This window comes from Nothoprocta perdicaria, unplaced genomic scaffold (genome assembly GCF_003342845.1).
Source record: "Nothoprocta perdicaria isolate Ctin4 unplaced genomic scaffold, notPer1 scaffold_53, whole genome shotgun sequence".
Taxonomy (NCBI): domain Eukaryota; kingdom Metazoa; phylum Chordata; class Aves; order Tinamiformes; family Tinamidae; genus Nothoprocta; species Nothoprocta perdicaria.
The window spans coordinates 2,023,834-2,042,182 of record NW_020455788.1 but is presented as its reverse complement, the minus strand read 5'-3'; the positions used below and the strand labels follow the sequence as shown (position 1 = coordinate 2,042,182).

The window sequence follows — 18,349 nt, the reverse complement described above, 5'->3', positions numbered from 1 at the left end:
CGTGAGAGGTCTGCAAGCCTCTCCGTGGTGCCATGGGTCCCTCGCATGTTGCTTGCAAGAGTATGACATGAGGAAGTACCATGTAGTCTGTGCACAAGAGAGGTGCCTGCAGGCTCTGTGTGGGTCCATGAGCTGGTCCGTGCTTGCTGTCAGCTCCCGTGAGGCAGAGGGGCCCTGTCTCTGCATTTTTAGGCTTGGCCACAGATTTATTGTGTTTCCCAAAATATCATGAGCTTCCCCAAACTCCTTGGGCTAGCAGTAGCACTTCTCTTTCCTTCTTCACCCTCTGAATGTTTCTTCRTGAGCTTTGTGTTTTCAGCTCAGTGGCAATTCCACTCCTGAAGTATCTGATCTGCATACAGCTGCATAAAGTCAAGGGTGAAGCAGGGCGTTGTGGATTGAAGCAAAGTCCAAAGTCCCTTCAGACACAAACCATCTTAGTTTCTCTTTACATACGTGCTTTGCAAAGAACTGCTTTTAAAATATGCCACGCATGCGTCGTCTGCTGTTTATGTTTGTCCCTTTTTCTCCTTTTGGATAAAAGATAAGCAGAGGAATTCATTCTTCATTCAGTCTTCTTACTGATCCCTGCATTGGGACAGATGCAGCTGYATATTTCCCAGCTCTGCTCTATTCGCTGGCATACAGACGTCGTCCCACCTAGCCAAATTGGGAACTTAAATGCCCCACGATTCCCAGTAAGAGTGGCTGGCACAGGGGTGCAGTCACCGTCTGCAGAGCCTCTGCTTGTTGAGAACCAGGTTAGGTGACACAGTGGTACAAAATACCAGTCATGCCCGATGATACGTCATCAAGGATGCAAAAGAAATTGCTCTGTAATAATTTATGAATCATGTGTGTGCACTTTGTTTTTCAGATGATTACTTTGTGAGTATATTAGCTGTGTTAAATAATAAAAAAAAAAAGCTCTAAGGAAAACCAAGCAGTTTTTCATGTTCTCTGCACCACTTACCTCACATCAGTCCATAACTTGGCTCGAATTATTCCTAATTWTAAAACGGGAGTTTTAGGTCCCGTGAATGTTGTATATTCTTTGAACCGACATTGTCTCGCCAAAATCTTGGAAAAACCTTGAAGACTAACTGTRATTGTATTAGTCTTAATGTACCACCTTCTGGTCAGCTAATGGAAGAACACAAACTGATCAACAGGAGAAATATGGGCTTTGTAGATCAATGAATCTCAAATGTGCTTAACCTGAGCATCCTTCTTTTCCGCAGTATTTTTGGGATTCCCTATATTTTGCACATAAGAGGACAACACGACATATTTTTAGTGCATTAGATGAGTATCATGTATAGGATTCAGTTTTCCTTCAACATAGCATTCTTTCCCAAAACATGGAAGAAAGCTGCTTTTTTAGTGGTAAGTGCTCACAGTTCATAATGTCTTTACTTATTACCAGGAAAATTGTGTTCCCTTTTTAAATTCCTTATTATCATTAGCTATTTTGAGATAGCCAGTAGTTAGATCAAATGTGATGAACTAAATGATAGCTAAATTAATTGCACTGATCACACCTGCCAATGAATATGTAATGTAAGGAACTTTCAAATATGTTTAGCTCTCTTATGCAAGAAAATTCTTCCACTACACGTAGCCTTCTGTTCATCCCACRATGTTGAGAATGGCAGATATAACCATATGGGCACTGTGGCAATAGCAGTTTCATCAGTCCTCGTTCAAATATTTAGTTTATTTTACATATATTTCTGGAAACAAAACATCCAGATATAAATTTGAGCCAGAATTTTAAAATTTTATGCAAGAAAGATACACATGTATTCATAATATAAGTGGTAATAATAATGATACTGTCTACCTAAATGTTTCTAATATCTGATGAGATTGTTATAAAAGTTTTAATCACAGAATCACGGAATCACAGAACATTTAAGGTTGGAAGGGACCTCTAGAGATCATCTMGTCCAACCTTCCTAATCTTCTGGAGAGACGCTGTACTTTGGAACTGCAGTAACCTGCACAACTTTCCTTAGCGAGGCAACGAGCAATAGAAAGCAGTGAAACATTTTCAGAGAAGCTGCATGGCCACTTGTGATCAATGAATTTACACACCAAGGAGGAGTGACAGTGTAAGCTGTTGAGGATTTCCTTGAAGGTTTTATGCCACCCTTGTCTTCTGACTTCAGGCTTTTTCCTCCAGCTAATGAATCCCGAATTTTAGCTCTGAATCCTTCACAAATTTACATTCTTTTCACTACTAGTCTAGACGCTGGTGGGGAGTAGTCACAGGAGTTACTTGGTGCTGTTTAGAACAACCAGGCCCATTCTGAACAACCTGTATGAAACTTTTACAACCTGTGGTTATAGCCAAAACCAAGCTACATAATTGCGAGATCTGTGTAAGCAGAAAGTAAGTTACCTGTACATTGATTCTGAGCTGCTGAAATATCATTTCAGTGATTCCACATCTGAAGCTCATGTTGTCTTTTCCAAGCAGCTTAACTAACCCATAGATGTAACATAAAGAAAATATTGACTATTATTCACTAGCTGTTGCAGGAAATTTCTAAGTTGCAAACTGATTTTTGTTATCTTGAACATGATCTTTGTTCAAGGAATAATGATGGGGCTGTGATTGACTTTGTTTGATTGGCTTCTTATGTTGACAAAAGATAAGCAGAGAGAAAGGAAGCAGGTGAGGCAGGGACAAGACCCTTACGTAGCGCTGTATGTAGGCGACTGCAGTGCAGCTGCATCTACTGTCGTTCCTATGCACAGTCTAATACCTGGCCTAGGCCAGGCTCTTGGGATGATGTTCTCTTCCCTCTCCAAGAATTAGTGTCAGTGCAGGAGACAAAGCTAAATAAGTAATTCAGGACAGTAAGGCACATTAAGAAGTATAGTAGTCTTACCTACCCATAAATCCATAAGTTTGTGTAGATAGAGAATGGTAAGAAAATGGCACRACATCAGCAACTAAAATGCACAAAATCCATGCCAACCTCTAGAGTTCTTTGGGATTTTATTTGTGTTACAGGGAATTGCCAATAGCTCCCTTGCGGKGTGAGAGCTGCTACGGTCTAACTGTGGGAGGCCGAGTCAACTTGCTTGTATTTAATCTTCAGTTCATTATCTGCCTGATGATTTCCATTAAAATTGAAATACAGCAGTTCTTATAAAAATTAGAGGCACATTCATGGGGCTAAATTCATTGAATGTGGATGAGGTTCATTGTGTTTCAGATAGAATTAGGAGCTGACCAGTGAGAATTTATTTGTGATTTCYGCTAGTTTAACTTCTTTCAATGGCTTAACTTCTTCTGGGACCTACTGTGATGAATTTGCAGTAGTTTACAAAAGAGCAGGAAGCGTGTTTGTAAGTTATTGTTAACRCACTGGGAAGAGACTGTTGAGTAGTTCAGATGAGACCTCCTGCAGAATCGGGGTGAAAAACCACTCTGTTTAATCAGGCCACTGATCTACATGGCCTAAATTTAGATACTGAAGTTCAAAGAGCCACGGTGACAGAGCATGACACACTGTGATAAACTGAAATGTTATTTAAGGATGAAACCTTTCAACATGATCTGAGAAGCCTGTTGGGTAGGAGGAGAAGGAATAGGAAAGGGAACTGTAGTGATTAGGTCTGTGACATTGGTCTTTCATCTTGTACCTTGATTTGTTAGTCACTTAATCTTTGTGTTTTTTGAATTTCTCTTAGTTGTGCTGTGAAATATAAAGTTAAAAACAAAATATTTATAGAGACATGTTCAACAAGCAGGATAGCCAGGATTGCTGTTATTTTTTTATGTGATATATTAAGCAGTAGGAGGAGAGTGCACGGGCTGTGTGAGCAGCTGTCTTGCACTTCATACCTTGCAGAGACACTCACACTGTGCAGGAATGTGCACAGAGGGACCCTCCAACCTCTGGCTTTGTCCTCTGGGGGTTCAAGACCCTCTGGCTCCTTCCCATCATCCTCACCTGAGAAAGACRGATCGCCCCTTTTTCCCGCTCTGAAGTCCTTTCTGAAGCCAATGAAGAGAATGTGCCCRGCAAACTGGAATGCACTTTTTCTTTTTTTGGTATTTCTGCAAGATTGCTGTATGCCTGTTGATAACACAGGTACCCAGAAAGCATGTGGAAATAATAACYGATATCCTCCTTTGACTGTGCAAAATAAATAGGCAGTAACTTCCCATTGGCAAGGTGACTGTGCAGAATCCGTAGGGAGCAACCTATTGGCAAGATCCCCCTGGGCTTGGAGCGGCAGTAGCTGCCACTGATACCCGGAGTGTTTCGCTGCTGCCGCCTTGTTTAGCTACAGGAATCGGTGTCACACAGTGCCACGTATCACTGCACCGTGAGCAGAGCAGAGCAAAGCAAATGGGGAGGCTTCCAAGGGTGGCCTGGTCTCCTTGCTTGGACCACACTTCAAGCTCTTCTTAGGTGCATAGATATTACAGAAAAAATTGTTGAGTCCATTCATAGGTTTGTATCTGATTTATGTGAYGTCTACACAGAGTATGTTTTAGGTGAATTCAGGATAGTCATTTGAGATGAAATGTAGTGTGGAAGCGATTCTATTTAGGTTTGGGGAAATATTTGCATGAACCTCTTCAAAAAATAAAATACCCATTTTGAGTTGTCTTGAATTATTAAACAAGAATTTAAAATKTTTGGAAAAAATATGATGTCGAATGACTGAAAATCATTCTGGGACTTTGCCTTCTAATCACAAACTATGACGTGCCTGGTAGAGTACTGGGAGGGCCTAGGCACGTGCTAGGTACTGCCATAGAGAAACGATCCCTRTTCCACATTTATACTCTTATTAGTCAAAAGATGCAACAGTGGGAAGGGACCCCGACGGCGGGAGGACGCGGGGGGTGCGGCGTCCTGCTCGCCCGCCTGCGGTGGCCGCGCACTGCCAAGGTGGGGATGGAAGCGGAGCTGTAGCGTGGTAGCCCACCCGCTGAAACTGTGCGGCCTCCTCTGGGAGATCAGACACACTACAGACCGCTAAAGAGTGGTCAGGCACAGTGCAGGGGCCTTGGAGATGGAAAAAGAAATGCAAGGAATTGGCCACATACAGACTTTACAGAAAATACTTGAAAGGAGTGTGGAGCTAACTGCACAACAGCCTGATCCATGATTTCTCTGCGTCCGTTGGCCTGCACTTGCTGCCCTCCTGTCGCTGCTTAGGAATACAGGGCAGTGTGGTCTTTACAACTGGCGTTCCCAGGACCTGCCCGAGCTGCCGAGGGCGAGTGTGAAGCGCTGCCGGCCGGGTGTCAGCTCGCGWGGGCTTTCTGTAGGTGGCTCGCTCGCCAGCAGAAGGCTGAGAGGAGGCCCAGCGAGGCCAACAGCAGGGCAGCAGCGTGGGCTTTGCTGGAGGCCCTGGTGTCWGTTCTGCTGGCCAAAAGTGCCCCGTTGGGGCCTGTCATGACGTTAACGGCATMTTTTACTGCACGCTGGAGTGGATTAGTAAATTAGTGAATAATTAGTTCAAATATATTGAACATAATTGTATTTATTCACGTAATAGAAATGGCSTGGGTATAAAGCTAAGTCTAAGCTAATTTATGCCAAGTGGCAAAGTAGACAAGTACTTAGAGATTTAGAAATGCAGATTTTGGCTCAGATCTCTTTCTCAGAATAATAATCTTCTCGGGCTTTCTTTTTGAGAGATCTCCATGCTGTGGTTTTTGCTACTTCTGTGGCGTAGCTTGGGCACTTGGCAAGGTACCAGTGCCCTTCAAYGGTTGGAGGCCCCCTTTAACCAGGCCTAAGTAAAGGGAAGCTGCTGGCTATTATAATGTGTTGGTTTGGGTCAGAATAGTTTAAAGGGAGAAACAAAAGATGAAAAACAGAGAGCTCCAAAGCCTTCTTCCCTTGTAGCGAGGTATAAGAGCCTGATGACAGTGAGATATTCTGTGTCCATTAAAATGTAATACCGCTTCTCATACGGAAATGATTAACCCCTGTTCTGCTGAACCCTTGTAAAAGTAGGAGAAATTTAGGAGGCCTTAGAAGGAAAAATGTGCTGCGCAGCTGGGCGTTTTATTGGTCACCAGGGCCCTCAGTTTGCAGATCACATCATGGCCCAGTCCCGATGTTCAGGCACGTACAGGGTAAGGCCGGGCAGGGCCGCAGCCGCGAGCCGGGGGGATCGCGGAGCTGCCCGGCCCTGCGGCCGCCCGGCCCGAGCCCCTGCGCCCCCTCGGCCCCTCGGCCGGGCCTGGCTGCTGGGCTGCAGCCACCTGCCACACTGGCATCCCGCTGGGTCCATCACACATTTAAAATGTTTTAATTTTRCAAGAAACATCCGTCAAAATCGTGTGTTGAGTAAGGGAATATCTGAGAGCCGAGAAGGAAAAGCTATCTGCTTTGTTTCAGCCACATCTCCTTTAGTTTGTCCAGAATGAACCTGTCACGGCCAGGAGCTGCTTTCTGTGTGGATGCAGCCTGTCTGCAAGCCCACTCCTTGTTGGATTTTGTAGACGGGAATTTCTRAAACACTGAGGAAGGTGAAGGATTCAAGTCATGAGTTTAACTGTTCATCTAAGGGACTTAACTGCTCCCTCCCAGACCTACTGGACTGTTGCCAGACTGAAAAACCTTTGAATTTGAAACATGAGTATTTGTGAACTTTTCAAAAGTGAAGGTGGGAAAAATCTCAAATCATGATCTGAGCCATCCTGTAGTATGTCTAGATTTCCCATCATGTTAAATTTACTTTTATAACAGAGGTTCCAGTATTTTTCTTGGGATATACAGACTATTTCATCTTGTTCTTAGGAACTTGCTTTGGATGCTAAGCTGCATTATCGTCTTGTTATTTTACCTTCCCAGATTTCAGTGATATATTCTCATAGACAAAGCTAAAAAATCTGTCTTTTTTAGAACAAACTTTGTATAACCCAACTGTGTGGAAACTTTGGAAGCAGCAGAAGGTGCTTCTACTTTCGCCTTGAGAAAGAAAGGTGTTTGATAATGCTTTATAAATGTTTCRTTTGAAAAGAAATGTTGACAGGTGAATTCTGTGTCTATTTTGCCTGGACTCCCAAGGATGTCTGCTCTTCTGCCTAGCTCAAACTCCCTGGAAGGGTCTGTACTCTATTGGGAATCACATTGTGCRTCCACAAGTCAAAATCAAAGATGCAGAAAAAAGGAATATGACAATGGCAGACAGGGAAAAGCTACCRTCATAAGAAATGCAGGAGTATTTACTTAATGCAGGAGTACTAGAAGTCCTCAAAGGACTTGGGAATGTTTTCCCAGGAATGCTATAAAAGCAGGATTTTCCWTATCAAATCTTTCCACTGCTTTTGCTTGACTTCAAAGAACTGACCTGGTCCTTGGGAAGGTATGAAACAGAGCAGCACTGGGAGAGGTGGGCATCGAGGGATCAGCACAGCATCAGATTCTTTTCCTTTAATTATTTTTTGGAGCTCCCTTAGGACGTGCTTGCAGATGATCAGCTTTTTTTCATATATAGATCTATTTATAGATTGTGGCAAAACTTAATAAATAAGGGACCCTCCACTGTGCCCAGTAGGGCAGCAGGGACTATGAACCTTGCAATGAAAGGGCAGGATCTCCACTTTCTTTCTGAAACCAGTGCCACTTTTGTTCTGAAAATCTGCTGGAATGTGTGGAGAGTCTGTAAAAGCCATTCATTGTTCCTGCTGTTGTTCTTGCTTTTCTATTATTATTATCACCCCCGCCGCAAAGTCATGGCTTGAAAAACAAATCCAGGTCATTCGGCTTCATGCATAATTCCCAACCATTATAATAAATCTTGGTACTTACGATATATGTGAGGCAGAAGGGGACTCCAGATCATTATTTTGGGGGAAGTGGTAACAATTTAAATGCTGACTTAAATGCTTTTGTTTTGTTGTTAATACTGTAAAATATGTTCAGGTTGGCCATGTACAGCCATACCAAAGTACTACTTTTTGCAGTCACTTTTCTACTTGTACTGAAGAATGGTGGACTTTGTTGAAACGTGGGATCTGTATTTATCAAAACCTAAGACCTGAATGCAAGCTAGCACTGCTGCATCCTGTGCAGAGCAAAGCTGTGGTGCAACCTCCATTTATAACTGCACGCAGACTGCCCATTTGGGTGCTCTCTGATTTATCAGCCTCCGGGAAAGAAAACTCTGTAATCTCTGAACTCTGAGAAATGATGTTCGTTCGGGAAAATGCCTTATTACCRCTGCAGGTATCTTCTCCAGAAAGAGCTGGGACTGAAATAGGAAAGGATGGCACAGGGTTCTGGGGAAATATCTTGGCAGAACCTGAGCAGAGCGTGGGTGACACGTGACAGACTGTGAGGACAGCTTCCACCGCACCAGGCAGGAGTGTCTTTTGCTGTATCATCCCTAGATAATCCYTAAATCTAGTTGTAGTTGTCTAGTAGATCCCTAGTTGTGATCCCTAGATCACAACTTCTTCTAGGGATTTTTTTTTGGAGACGGCCAAGCACTGGCTGTTTGCCACTGGGTAAACCATAGAGCCTCTCTTGTGCAATAAATGTTACGTAGRCCCCTTTTATAGGGGGCCTTTACCATAAGCCCATGTGCTTTTGTAATAACAGTGAAAGTGCAGGCGGGCACATGGAGGTGGTGTGAAGAAGTGGTGCCCTGCCTCAGCGTTCATTTCTTCTTTCCACTCAATTGTCCTCAAAAGTAGAGGATGTAGAGGATATGGGARCAAAAAAGAATAAAAGAGAACAAGGAGGAGAGTGCATAAAACACGCAAATGCTAAAGTCTTGCTCTTTTTTTCTCATTTTAGTGAAAGCTTAGAAGCATCTCATCTTTTTCAAGCATGCAAAGTATTGTACCAACTTTTTTTTTCTTTGAGGGAAAAGAACTAGATAACTTCAGAATAATTGGCTGAAATTTCTCTTATTTCTTTTCTTTTTAAGACAATTCCTCATCTCTCCAGGAAGATGAAGAGGTAGAAATGGAGGCTGTCAATTGGCAGCTGAACAACACCTCCATGAATGGGCATTCTGCTACGCCAACCACAGCTCGCTTTCCCAGTTGGGTGACTTTTGATGACAACGAGGTCAGTTTTTCACCACAGAACCTTTCTCCCTTGAAAACAGACACGCCACCTGCAGCAAAACAGAATCCAGATGTCAACTTTAACCTCACTGCATCCTTTAAGAAAAGAGAACGTCCTAAAAGCACCTTGGGTGACCTCTCCAAAATTCAAAAGCTAGATCTTTCCTCCTTAACCAAGTTGCCTTCTGTTGAAACACCACCATGGAGTGCTACTAATCCTTTCTTGGATGAATCTCTGCGAGATGTCCAACCCTCACCCATCAATCCATTCAGCTCATTCTTTGAGGAGCGAGACAGACGAGACAGGCGTTCCCAAAGCTCTTCTGTCTGTAGTGCTCCGGGCAAAAGCCAAAGAGACTCTCTTATTGTTCTACACCAAGAAGCTGATACCATCAGCTTCCTTGAATCAAATAAAAGTGTAGTCCACACGGATGCCGTAGAGCAGCTCAAGCAACTCCAGATTGGAGACCCAGACCGTGTGAGCAGCCCTGCCTTGCCTGATGATGATCCCACACATGATCTGGATGTCAATTTATTTAACCTGGCACCAGCTCAACCAAAGGATGGATGGCCAATGATGCTCAGGATCCCAGAAAAGAAGAATATTATGTCATCCAGGCACTGGGGACCAATATATGTCAAGTTGACTGACAGTGGATGCATACAGCTTTTTTATGAAAAAGGGCTGGAGAAGCCTTTCCGGGAATTCAAACTGGAAATCAATCATGAGATTTCTGAGCGCAAACTCCAGAACTACGATGAGAATGGAAGGATACACAGTGTGCGGATAGACCGCACCACTTACAAGGAGAAAAAGAAGTATCAGCCTAAACCAGCTATTGCTCACACAGCAGAGAGAGAGCAAGTCATCAAGCTGGGGACTACAGACTATGAAGACTTCCTTAGCTTCATCAGCGCTGTGCAGGACACACTGATGAACTTACCCACCTCATCGACAGATCTGAGCACAGTAGGACTGAACTACCAAGAAGAAGAAATCACTGTTGATGTCAGGGATGAGTTTCATGGCATCTTGGCCAAAGGAGACAATGTGATTCTCCAGCACAGTGTGCTGACCCATATCTATGTTCTCAGCTTCCTTTCTGGCCTGGCAGAGTGCAGACTGGGCCTTAATGACATCCTGATGAAAGGGAATGAAATAGTTGCAAGGCAGGACATAATGCCCACTACTACCACTAAGTGGATTAAATTATACAGTTGTCGGTTCCATTCATGTGTGGATGAGGATGTGTTTAATAATTCCCGCATTATCCTGTTCAACCCTTTGGATGCCTGCCGATTCGAACTGATGCGATTCAGGACTGTCTTTGCTGAGAAAACGTTGCCTTTTACTCTGAGGACAGCAGCCAGCATCAATGGTGCTGAGGTGGAGCTGCAGAGCTGGCTGATGATGTCCACTGGGTTCTCTTCAAACCGTGACCCTCTAACTCAGGTCCCTTGTGAAAATGTGATGATCCGCTACCCTGTGCCAACCGAGTGGGTGAAGAACTTCCGCAGGGAGAGCGTCCTGGGGGAGAAATCCTTGAAAGCCAAGGTGAACAAGGGCGCCACTTTTGGATCAACCAGCGTGTCTGGTTCAGAGCCAGTAATGAGAGTAACTTTGGGAACTGCCAAATATGAACATGCCTTTAATTCCATCGTATGGAGGATAAACCGACTGCCTGATAAAAATTCAGGTGAGTGGTACATAGCAGCTCCGAGTGAGCAAGCTAACAGTAAGTATCTATTTGGGGAGATGGGGAATGCTAGAGATAAATTGTCATTTGTAGCACACCCAAGTATACCACTTGTACCAAGTACACACACTCTACACACACCACTGGTGTAGTACACCAGTTAGTTACATGGAGCAGTTAGCTGACCCTTCACTGCAGTAGTTTTATGTATCCTTCAAGCATTGCTGGTGATAGAAGACAGTTGAGGTGTAGCAGATGCACAATTATGCCTCCTATCTCTTTTTATGAGTACATTATGGGATTTCTGTATCAAATGCCTCACAATGCACTGTCATGAGAAGCGGAGGTAAGTTATAAATTTAAGATACTATGATGTGGGACCGAACTAACAGGGCCACATGAATTGCTGTAGCTCTAGCACATATGATCTTTTTCCAAGTATAGTTGGCCAGTGCTGTATATTTCAGCCATATGCAGCTGATGCCTGTAAGGTACCTGGAATGAGAGTTGTAAGAGGATGTGAGACACTGTGTAACCACTACAAATAAGCAAGCAAACAGAAAAACAAACAGCTTTCCCAACAGCAGCATGTGACTGTGCTTCTTCAATCAGTGCAGGCAGGTTCTATATATAGCTTAACTCCCGAGAGAAAATACCAACATAACACCCACAATTTTGTGTTTCTCGTGACATGGTAGTGATCAAATGTTCAAATCATACAAGCAAGCTATTGTTCCCTTTGGTCATCCTTGCCATTTTTTTTCGCTTCCTGCCTTTCATTTGCTGTCAGCAGTAAAGCTAGACCAGACAGGTTTATTTTTTTCATAGTAAATTCAATTTTCTGATTTCTCTAATCTAAACTAGTCTTTTGAAAACTAAATGTAGTTTATTTGCTTGTTTGTTTGTTAAATAATGCTGCAGTAATGCAGCTGTCTAACTGAGTGGGTTGCATAGTTAGGATTCCCTGAAAGAAAATTCGTCATTGTACCAGATTTATTTTTCCTGAGATTAAGCAACAGTGTCAGCAAATCATTGATACAAGTCTTTTAAGCTTTTGGGTGATATTTCAACCCAGTGATGCCAGGTTACACCATCCAAATTTGGAGGGATATCACTGTCAAAAATGAAGGCTCCATGTTTTCTGTGCAGGATATAGGATGAGAGTTTTGGAGCTCAAGAGGAGTACTGCAGTGAAAAATACTCTCAGGCTGTGTAAGAGCAGTAATCTGCTTGTGAGGAAAATCTCACGGTGCCATSTGCACAAGCTCTATAAATGAGACGCTGTGAAATTGGGCCTTCTGTGGCATCTACTCTCCAAAGATCTCTGGATAACGTATAGACTTTTACAGCTGGGAAAACTTGAACAGACTGTCACACAATTACAGACCATGCCAGTAGCACAGCAGGAAAAGCAGCAGAGCTCCTGGCTCTGTTGCCTGCTACACGTTGCTGTTCCCTTGCCCACTGCTGCTTTGAGGGAGATGCTTTGAGGGAGATTGTTTCCTTGGTCTTGCCTCTCCCAGTCAAGGCCTTATCTAGCCTATAGGTGAGGAAATGAGTCACAGACTTGGCGCTGCTCTTGGAGCCCTGTCGCAGAGCATCTGGCCATCGGTGTCACCATGTGACGCTCAGGGCAGTTAATATCTGTTTACATCCTGAGAGGAAGCGACGCTCCTCACCCCGCCACGAGGTCGGGGTGGTTTCAGGGGAGGAGAGGCCGTGTGAGCGCTGGCTTGGCCAGGGCACACATGAGGCATGTGAGGGGGAGGGAATCCCACAGTAGTGCTGGGTACAGRCCAAACGTAGTTTAAATCTGACCTTGCCTTTCAAAGATTCTATGTGTCTTGATGGTACTTGTCCCATCTTGGAGTTTTCCTTACTYCGAGTATGTGGCAAACAACAAATCAGACAGGGAAGGCTATGGATGGAGTCACTCAGATGTACTGATTTGCTAGGGGGAGCTAAGGGTGTTTAGTCTGACTCCTTAGGCCRGCCTGGCACACACTTCTGGCCACATGCCAGAGGTGTGTGGGCTGYTCGACTCTGTATCTGCACTTTGCTCGACTCTGTATCCAGCCCTAACCCTGTTGATAGGGTAGCTCATCCACCCCTATTTACAGAAGTCTCTGTGAAGGAGACGGGTCCCAAGCACTAAGAATAAGAATTACTATTCAGGCTGCCACTCGGTGCCTGCTCACTGGGCACCTGCCTCTCACCTCTGAYGGCTCTTGGGCTCCCTCTGGGGACGTGTGATGTGCAAAGAGCCCATGCGTCCCCAAGGGCCGGGGCACCTGGGTCCCTGGGTGCCTTGCGTTGCGTCGCTTCACGCGCCTCCCGTCCCCTCAGCGTGGGCGAGCGCAGGCCCTGCRTGGCCGTGAGGTGCCCAGAGCGTCTCCCTGCCTGGCGTCCCGCTCCCCGGCCTGCCCGAGGGCTCGCGCGGAGACCGCAGCGCCCCGGCCCTAAMCAGCAGCGAGTTATTTCTGTTCCTCCACTGCCTGACCCAGCGCCTTCTCTTTGTGCTTTCTAAGGGCTTGGCGCCCCTGGTTCTCTCACCCTGGGTTCTTGTATCTCTGCCCTCTCTGTTATCTTGTAGCCAAGGCATCTGCTTAGGACTAGACCTTTGAAAGCATGGGACGACACAGAACTGTGCGTGCTCTGCCTGCGCGCTGACTGGAGAAACAGCTCTGGGCTGGATGTCACCAAGTACATCGCTAAAATCCCTTTCCAAAACAGCTTGGTAAACTTTATTGCCCTTCTCCTATTCACAGTGAATATTATCACAGCAGTTGATAAAGAAGGCTTATTTACAGGCTCTGTAGAGCTTCAGTTGCAACTGGCTGGGCTCCACATGTGTTTTTTAATCCACCATCAGTATATTATGAAAACATCCACACACAGGCCTCGGTCGTGGGAAAGAGCTCTTCCAATAAAATGGGGATGTAGCYTCTAGGCAGAACCCTGGATCTGGACTTCTGACCTTTGGCTGTGGATCCCAGGCATGCTGCCCGGTATTCTTTCTGCAGCAGAGTAAATTAAATCCTCAAATACAGCATTCATATTTAAGGCATCAGAGCAGCCTACAACTGCTTGCCTCCAATCATGGTAGCCCAAGCATGTATATGAATTATATTATCAGCTTCATTATTGATAGGGTGAAATGTTAGTGCTCAAAGAAGCAAGACGCGCAAAAGAAAATCAGTCTGTTGATTTCCTCTTGTTTTTACTACAAAAGTGTATCTATCCATTTTTTTWATCCAGTGTGTCTATTTTTTTAGAGAAAAAGCTCTGAATGAGCCCGATAACTAAACGGGAAGCATATGGAAGCTGTGCGTTGTGTGCCTCGCACGCATGGCGCGAATGGACGTGGAAACGCTCAGTATTTCTGTTACAGATTCRGTGCAAGAGCAGCTTTCATAATCAGGTCACTTGATTGCCTTCTGTGCTTATCCGGTTTAAATGAACAACTTCAGAATGTTTTGGAGTGTTTTGTCTGGTCGTTTCTGTCAGTGGGTACTACTACTAGAGGAAATTAAATTACTGGATAATTGTGTAGTTGAATTGAAAAAATAAATTCAGACATCCCTTGATATTGAAGTTAAATCAGCAGAGCAAAGATAACTGACTGTTTAATGAGATCTGGTTATTTATGATATTAAATTACAGTTGGTTTACAAAAATTAGCTAAAAATCTTTATAGCAGAGACTATGTCTGTGTCAGACTACATGCATGATATTGGGTAATCAGCAAACGTGAAATCAAATCTATGCAGCATCGTGTGCATCTGCTGTGTGGCTTAATCACCTCTGCCTCCAGCCCTTGGTGCYGAACTTTGTTGCTCAGTCTTTTTCTTAAGACCTTCCTCCCAAATGGCTTTCCAGCAGTGCAGGGAGGACAGGGAGAATGGATAGCCTGTTACCAAGGGGTCCTCACATTTTGCACCTCTGGGTCCTGCTTCCAGCTCTGTTGAGTGTTAACTGCGGGTGTAGGTGCCATGTAGGGACTGCCCAGCTGTAGCAATTCCCTTGGCCAAGTTTCGGTCCAGATGCTTTGGCCATCTCAGGGAACGAAGTTGGTGAAAGGAATTAAGGATTATTTCCTAGCTTCACACAGGTTTCCTCTTATGTAGCAAATTTATGTAAACTTACACAGTATAGTTTCTTTTACTAAAATGTGACAATTTCAAGTAAAGGCAAAATACCTGCTTCATCTCACCTTTACTTATGATGAACACATGACATTTCAGAAGGATGTGTCACACCGGACTTACATTACATAAACGTGGGGGAGAAGAACAGGGGAAATTCCTCTACGCTCTGATGCTTTATTTACATCATGTGCTTTCATCCCTTGAAACCAAATTAGCRTGACTGACAGTCACAGGTTATTTTGTTAATTGATCTGGAAACTCCAGTGACATTGAAACAGGTAAAATGCTGTAAACTGCTATGAATTATTTCACCCAGGCAGTTTTGGGAGGCTGCTTCCTAGGCGTTGCCATTCCTGATCCTTTCCATACGACTTTCATGGCTGCTTGCTCTCTGTTTCCAGCATCTGGCCATCCCCACTGCTTCTTCTGTCACCTGGAGCTYGGCTCTGACCGGGAAGTGCCTTCCAGTTTTGTCCGCCACGTGGAGGTGGAATTTGACATGCCCACCACATCTGCRTCCAAAGCCACCGTTCGGTCCATCTCTGTGGAGGACAAGACCGATGTGAGAAAGTGGGTCAACTACTCAGCACACTACACTTACAAGGTAAAACGAGCCTCTGGGCTCACCGTGGTTACTTTGCATCGTTCATTTTCTTGAAGACTGGACAGAAAAGCACAATAACAGGAGCAGATGAGGTACGAATTTGCTGCATGCCAGGCTCTGTGCAAGTAGCTGCTCATGTGCAACTTGCTGACTCGTGACAAATAGGCCRTGGATTGTCCCTTAGTAAAGCTGGGATAAACTGGCTCACAKTTTGGAGGGAGTGCATACATACAAAAAGGGCCCAGGGAGGAGCTGATAACCTGTGAGGGTGAACAGGGAGTTTTGCTGGTCCTGATAGTAGCTACAATAGGAGTGCTACTGCAGACCAGAGGATTGACTGTTTCTGTGCTTAGATATTTCTTTTTTGCCTGTCCYAGGGAGAGGAGCAGATGGGAAAAAGCACTTATGTAATAGCTGCCAAGAATCTCAGTATGCCAAAATTTGCTTGTTAGCAGACCACTCAGGGGAAAAACTGGCTTCCTACCTGTCTTCTTTAAGAGCAATGATGAGACCTACTGAAAAGATTCCCATGGAAATTATTTTAATWGTAATTGCAATTATATTTTTAGTACCTCTTAAATTCCCTGGAAACAATATTTGGTCTTCCTAAATATCTCTCTTAAGAATTAAATGCTAGATTATTTCTGAATTTTTGGAAGTGTTGAAATTTTGAACACAAATGTAGATAAGCATTTTGTAAATGAATCTCTCTGCTTTATGCCAGTCCTTGCAGAGATTAATACTGAGGCATCTGTTGCCCTTTAGGAGGTCACCTAATCTTCTGTAAGGTTGGTTCTGATTTGGGTTTGGACTAGGTTGGATTCAGCTGAGGATGGTAATGAATACAAACTCATGTGAGCCCCACTGTCTTCATGATATTGTCTTCTTGACATTGTTCAATCATTAACCTGTTTGAACTGAAAAATCTTACAGTAACCAAATCCAGTCCTCCTTCCTTGAGTTCTCTCTRCAAGGTTTTTGCTTTACCAAGAGTTTCTTTGTCTAAGCAGGACACAAACTGGCACTAAGGAAGACATTTGATTCCTTTTTTCCTCCATTCTTATTACAGATGTTCTCCTCTTTTTTTTTTTTTCTTTTTTTTTCCTCCTGACAGGTAGAAATAGAGCAGAAAAAAAAGTTGAATGAAGATCTGAAGGGAGAAGATACTGAAAATGTCAATGATTGTGCCACACAGTGAAAGCAGATAARTCTGCAAGTCCTGAGAAGAGCCACAGAGAAGGAATTAACAGCCCCAGAAGAAGAAATTGCAGCATTTTGGTATTGTTCTTAAAAAAGTATGGATTGTTGCTTTCAGAATGATGTTCCACAGAGTGTTGAGTATTTTTGCTCATGATGATCCATACTTTGAGAAGAAGCTCACCAGGGATTTGTTTGAAGTGGACCCCTGGGGTTTTGCTGGAATGACTTAAGTACAGTTGGTTCATAGACAAACTGACTTGGCTAGCAGCCAAGCTTGCCTTGGTTGCCTCGTCGTCGTCTGGTGATGTCTAAGGATGGCGTGGCCACCACCACAGCCCAACCAGAGAGCAGCCTTCATCTCTCTTGCAACTTGCCCTCTCTGCTAAGCCTGTGCCAAGCTGGTTTGGTCATCGGCAGGCTCATTTCCTTCTGAACTGCCTAATAAAACCCAGGGAGCAAYGAGTAAAAGAGTGATAGAGTGTCTCATTGCAGGAGATGTCAGCAGAGTGAAAATCCCGAACATTATTCCGGAGAATCAGGGAATTCTGCATCTTAAGCAGAGTAGGCATCAAGCTGATGGAGCTGCTCTTCTGTTCACCTTGTCCTCTCACCTGTAGCATGTCACAGTGCACATTTTCGTTTGGGGCCTGGACAAGCTACATTTCCAGTTCTTAAAATCTTCATTTTTTCTTTTTTTTTTTTAAGTCTGGGCTTTTCTGTTATCTTGACTGAACATGGTTATAGCTGCTAGGAACACAGGATTTGATGTAATAATTTGATATATAGAAGGGACATTAGTAAAAAGATACTTAAGGAAAACACATACTTTTTTTTAATGTTTTCTTGGACTTGGATAATGGGTAATGTGGAAGATGACTGATGAAAAATAACAGTACGTGTACGGTCTGTCCTTGCAACATACTTTCATGTTCTATTTTGAACCTACAATACAAGAAATTTCTGTATAATTATCTTTATAAAACACCCTAACTTCACCTGCACTCAACTTTTTCTGTTTTTTTTCTTTTTTCAGCACTAGAATTTTAGGCTTTCATTGGGGTGATTTTTTATCTCCACTTAGCCAAAAGCAACAGCAGGTCTTAAATCTTCCTTAAAAAACTACAAAAGAAAAAAAAAACATTCATGTATACTATAATACAGACAAAACAGTGATGAAAATACCTATTTTTTTGTAATTGTTTTTGTGACTTGCATAATATTTTGTCTAGAAGTAACTTTAAATATGAAAAAGTAATTTATTAAACCAACTATCTTTTCAAGGGTTACTGCTGGATATAAAATCAGGTATTTGGAAGGCCCTGGAAATGCGATTGAGCATCATAATGAATTAAAATGGAAACTTTTTATAAAAGTTAAAAAAGTACTTTACATTTCACATAACAGAAGATTGATTTTCACTTCTGATTCATCTCTACTTTCGCTATTTTATTTTGCACCATGAAAATCACTATAGTAGTTAAGGTCCCAGACAAAACAGGAGGTTAGTTACACTTAGTCAAACACCTGCAGCAGTTGACTCTAAAGCAAATTATTGGAAAGTCTGAATGCCTTTCCATAGGCAGCTACATTTTGGGCCTAGGTCAACCCAGACATATATATATATATATATGTCTGT

General features: G+C 43.5%; 1 protein-coding gene across 3 annotated transcripts in view; it reads left to right on the top strand.

Moving 5' to 3' along the window:
• STON2 (stonin 2) overlaps positions 1-17,727 on the top strand; it is a 50,478-nt gene extending 32,751 nt beyond the window's left edge. For 2 of the 3 annotated variants that reach the window (XM_026048274.1, XM_026048272.1), the window contains exons 6-8: positions 8,923-10,761; positions 15,311-15,513; positions 16,628-17,727. In XM_026048274.1, the coding sequence (XP_025904059.1) occupies positions 8,923-10,761; positions 15,311-15,513; positions 16,628-16,711 (2,126 nt within the window). In that variant the 3' untranslated portion in view covers positions 16,712-17,727. The remainder of the gene's footprint in view (positions 1-8,922; positions 10,762-15,310; positions 15,514-16,627) is intronic. The other variant, XM_026048275.1, reaches the window with a different exon arrangement.
• The last annotated feature ends 622 nt before the right edge of the window (positions 17,728-18,349 follow it).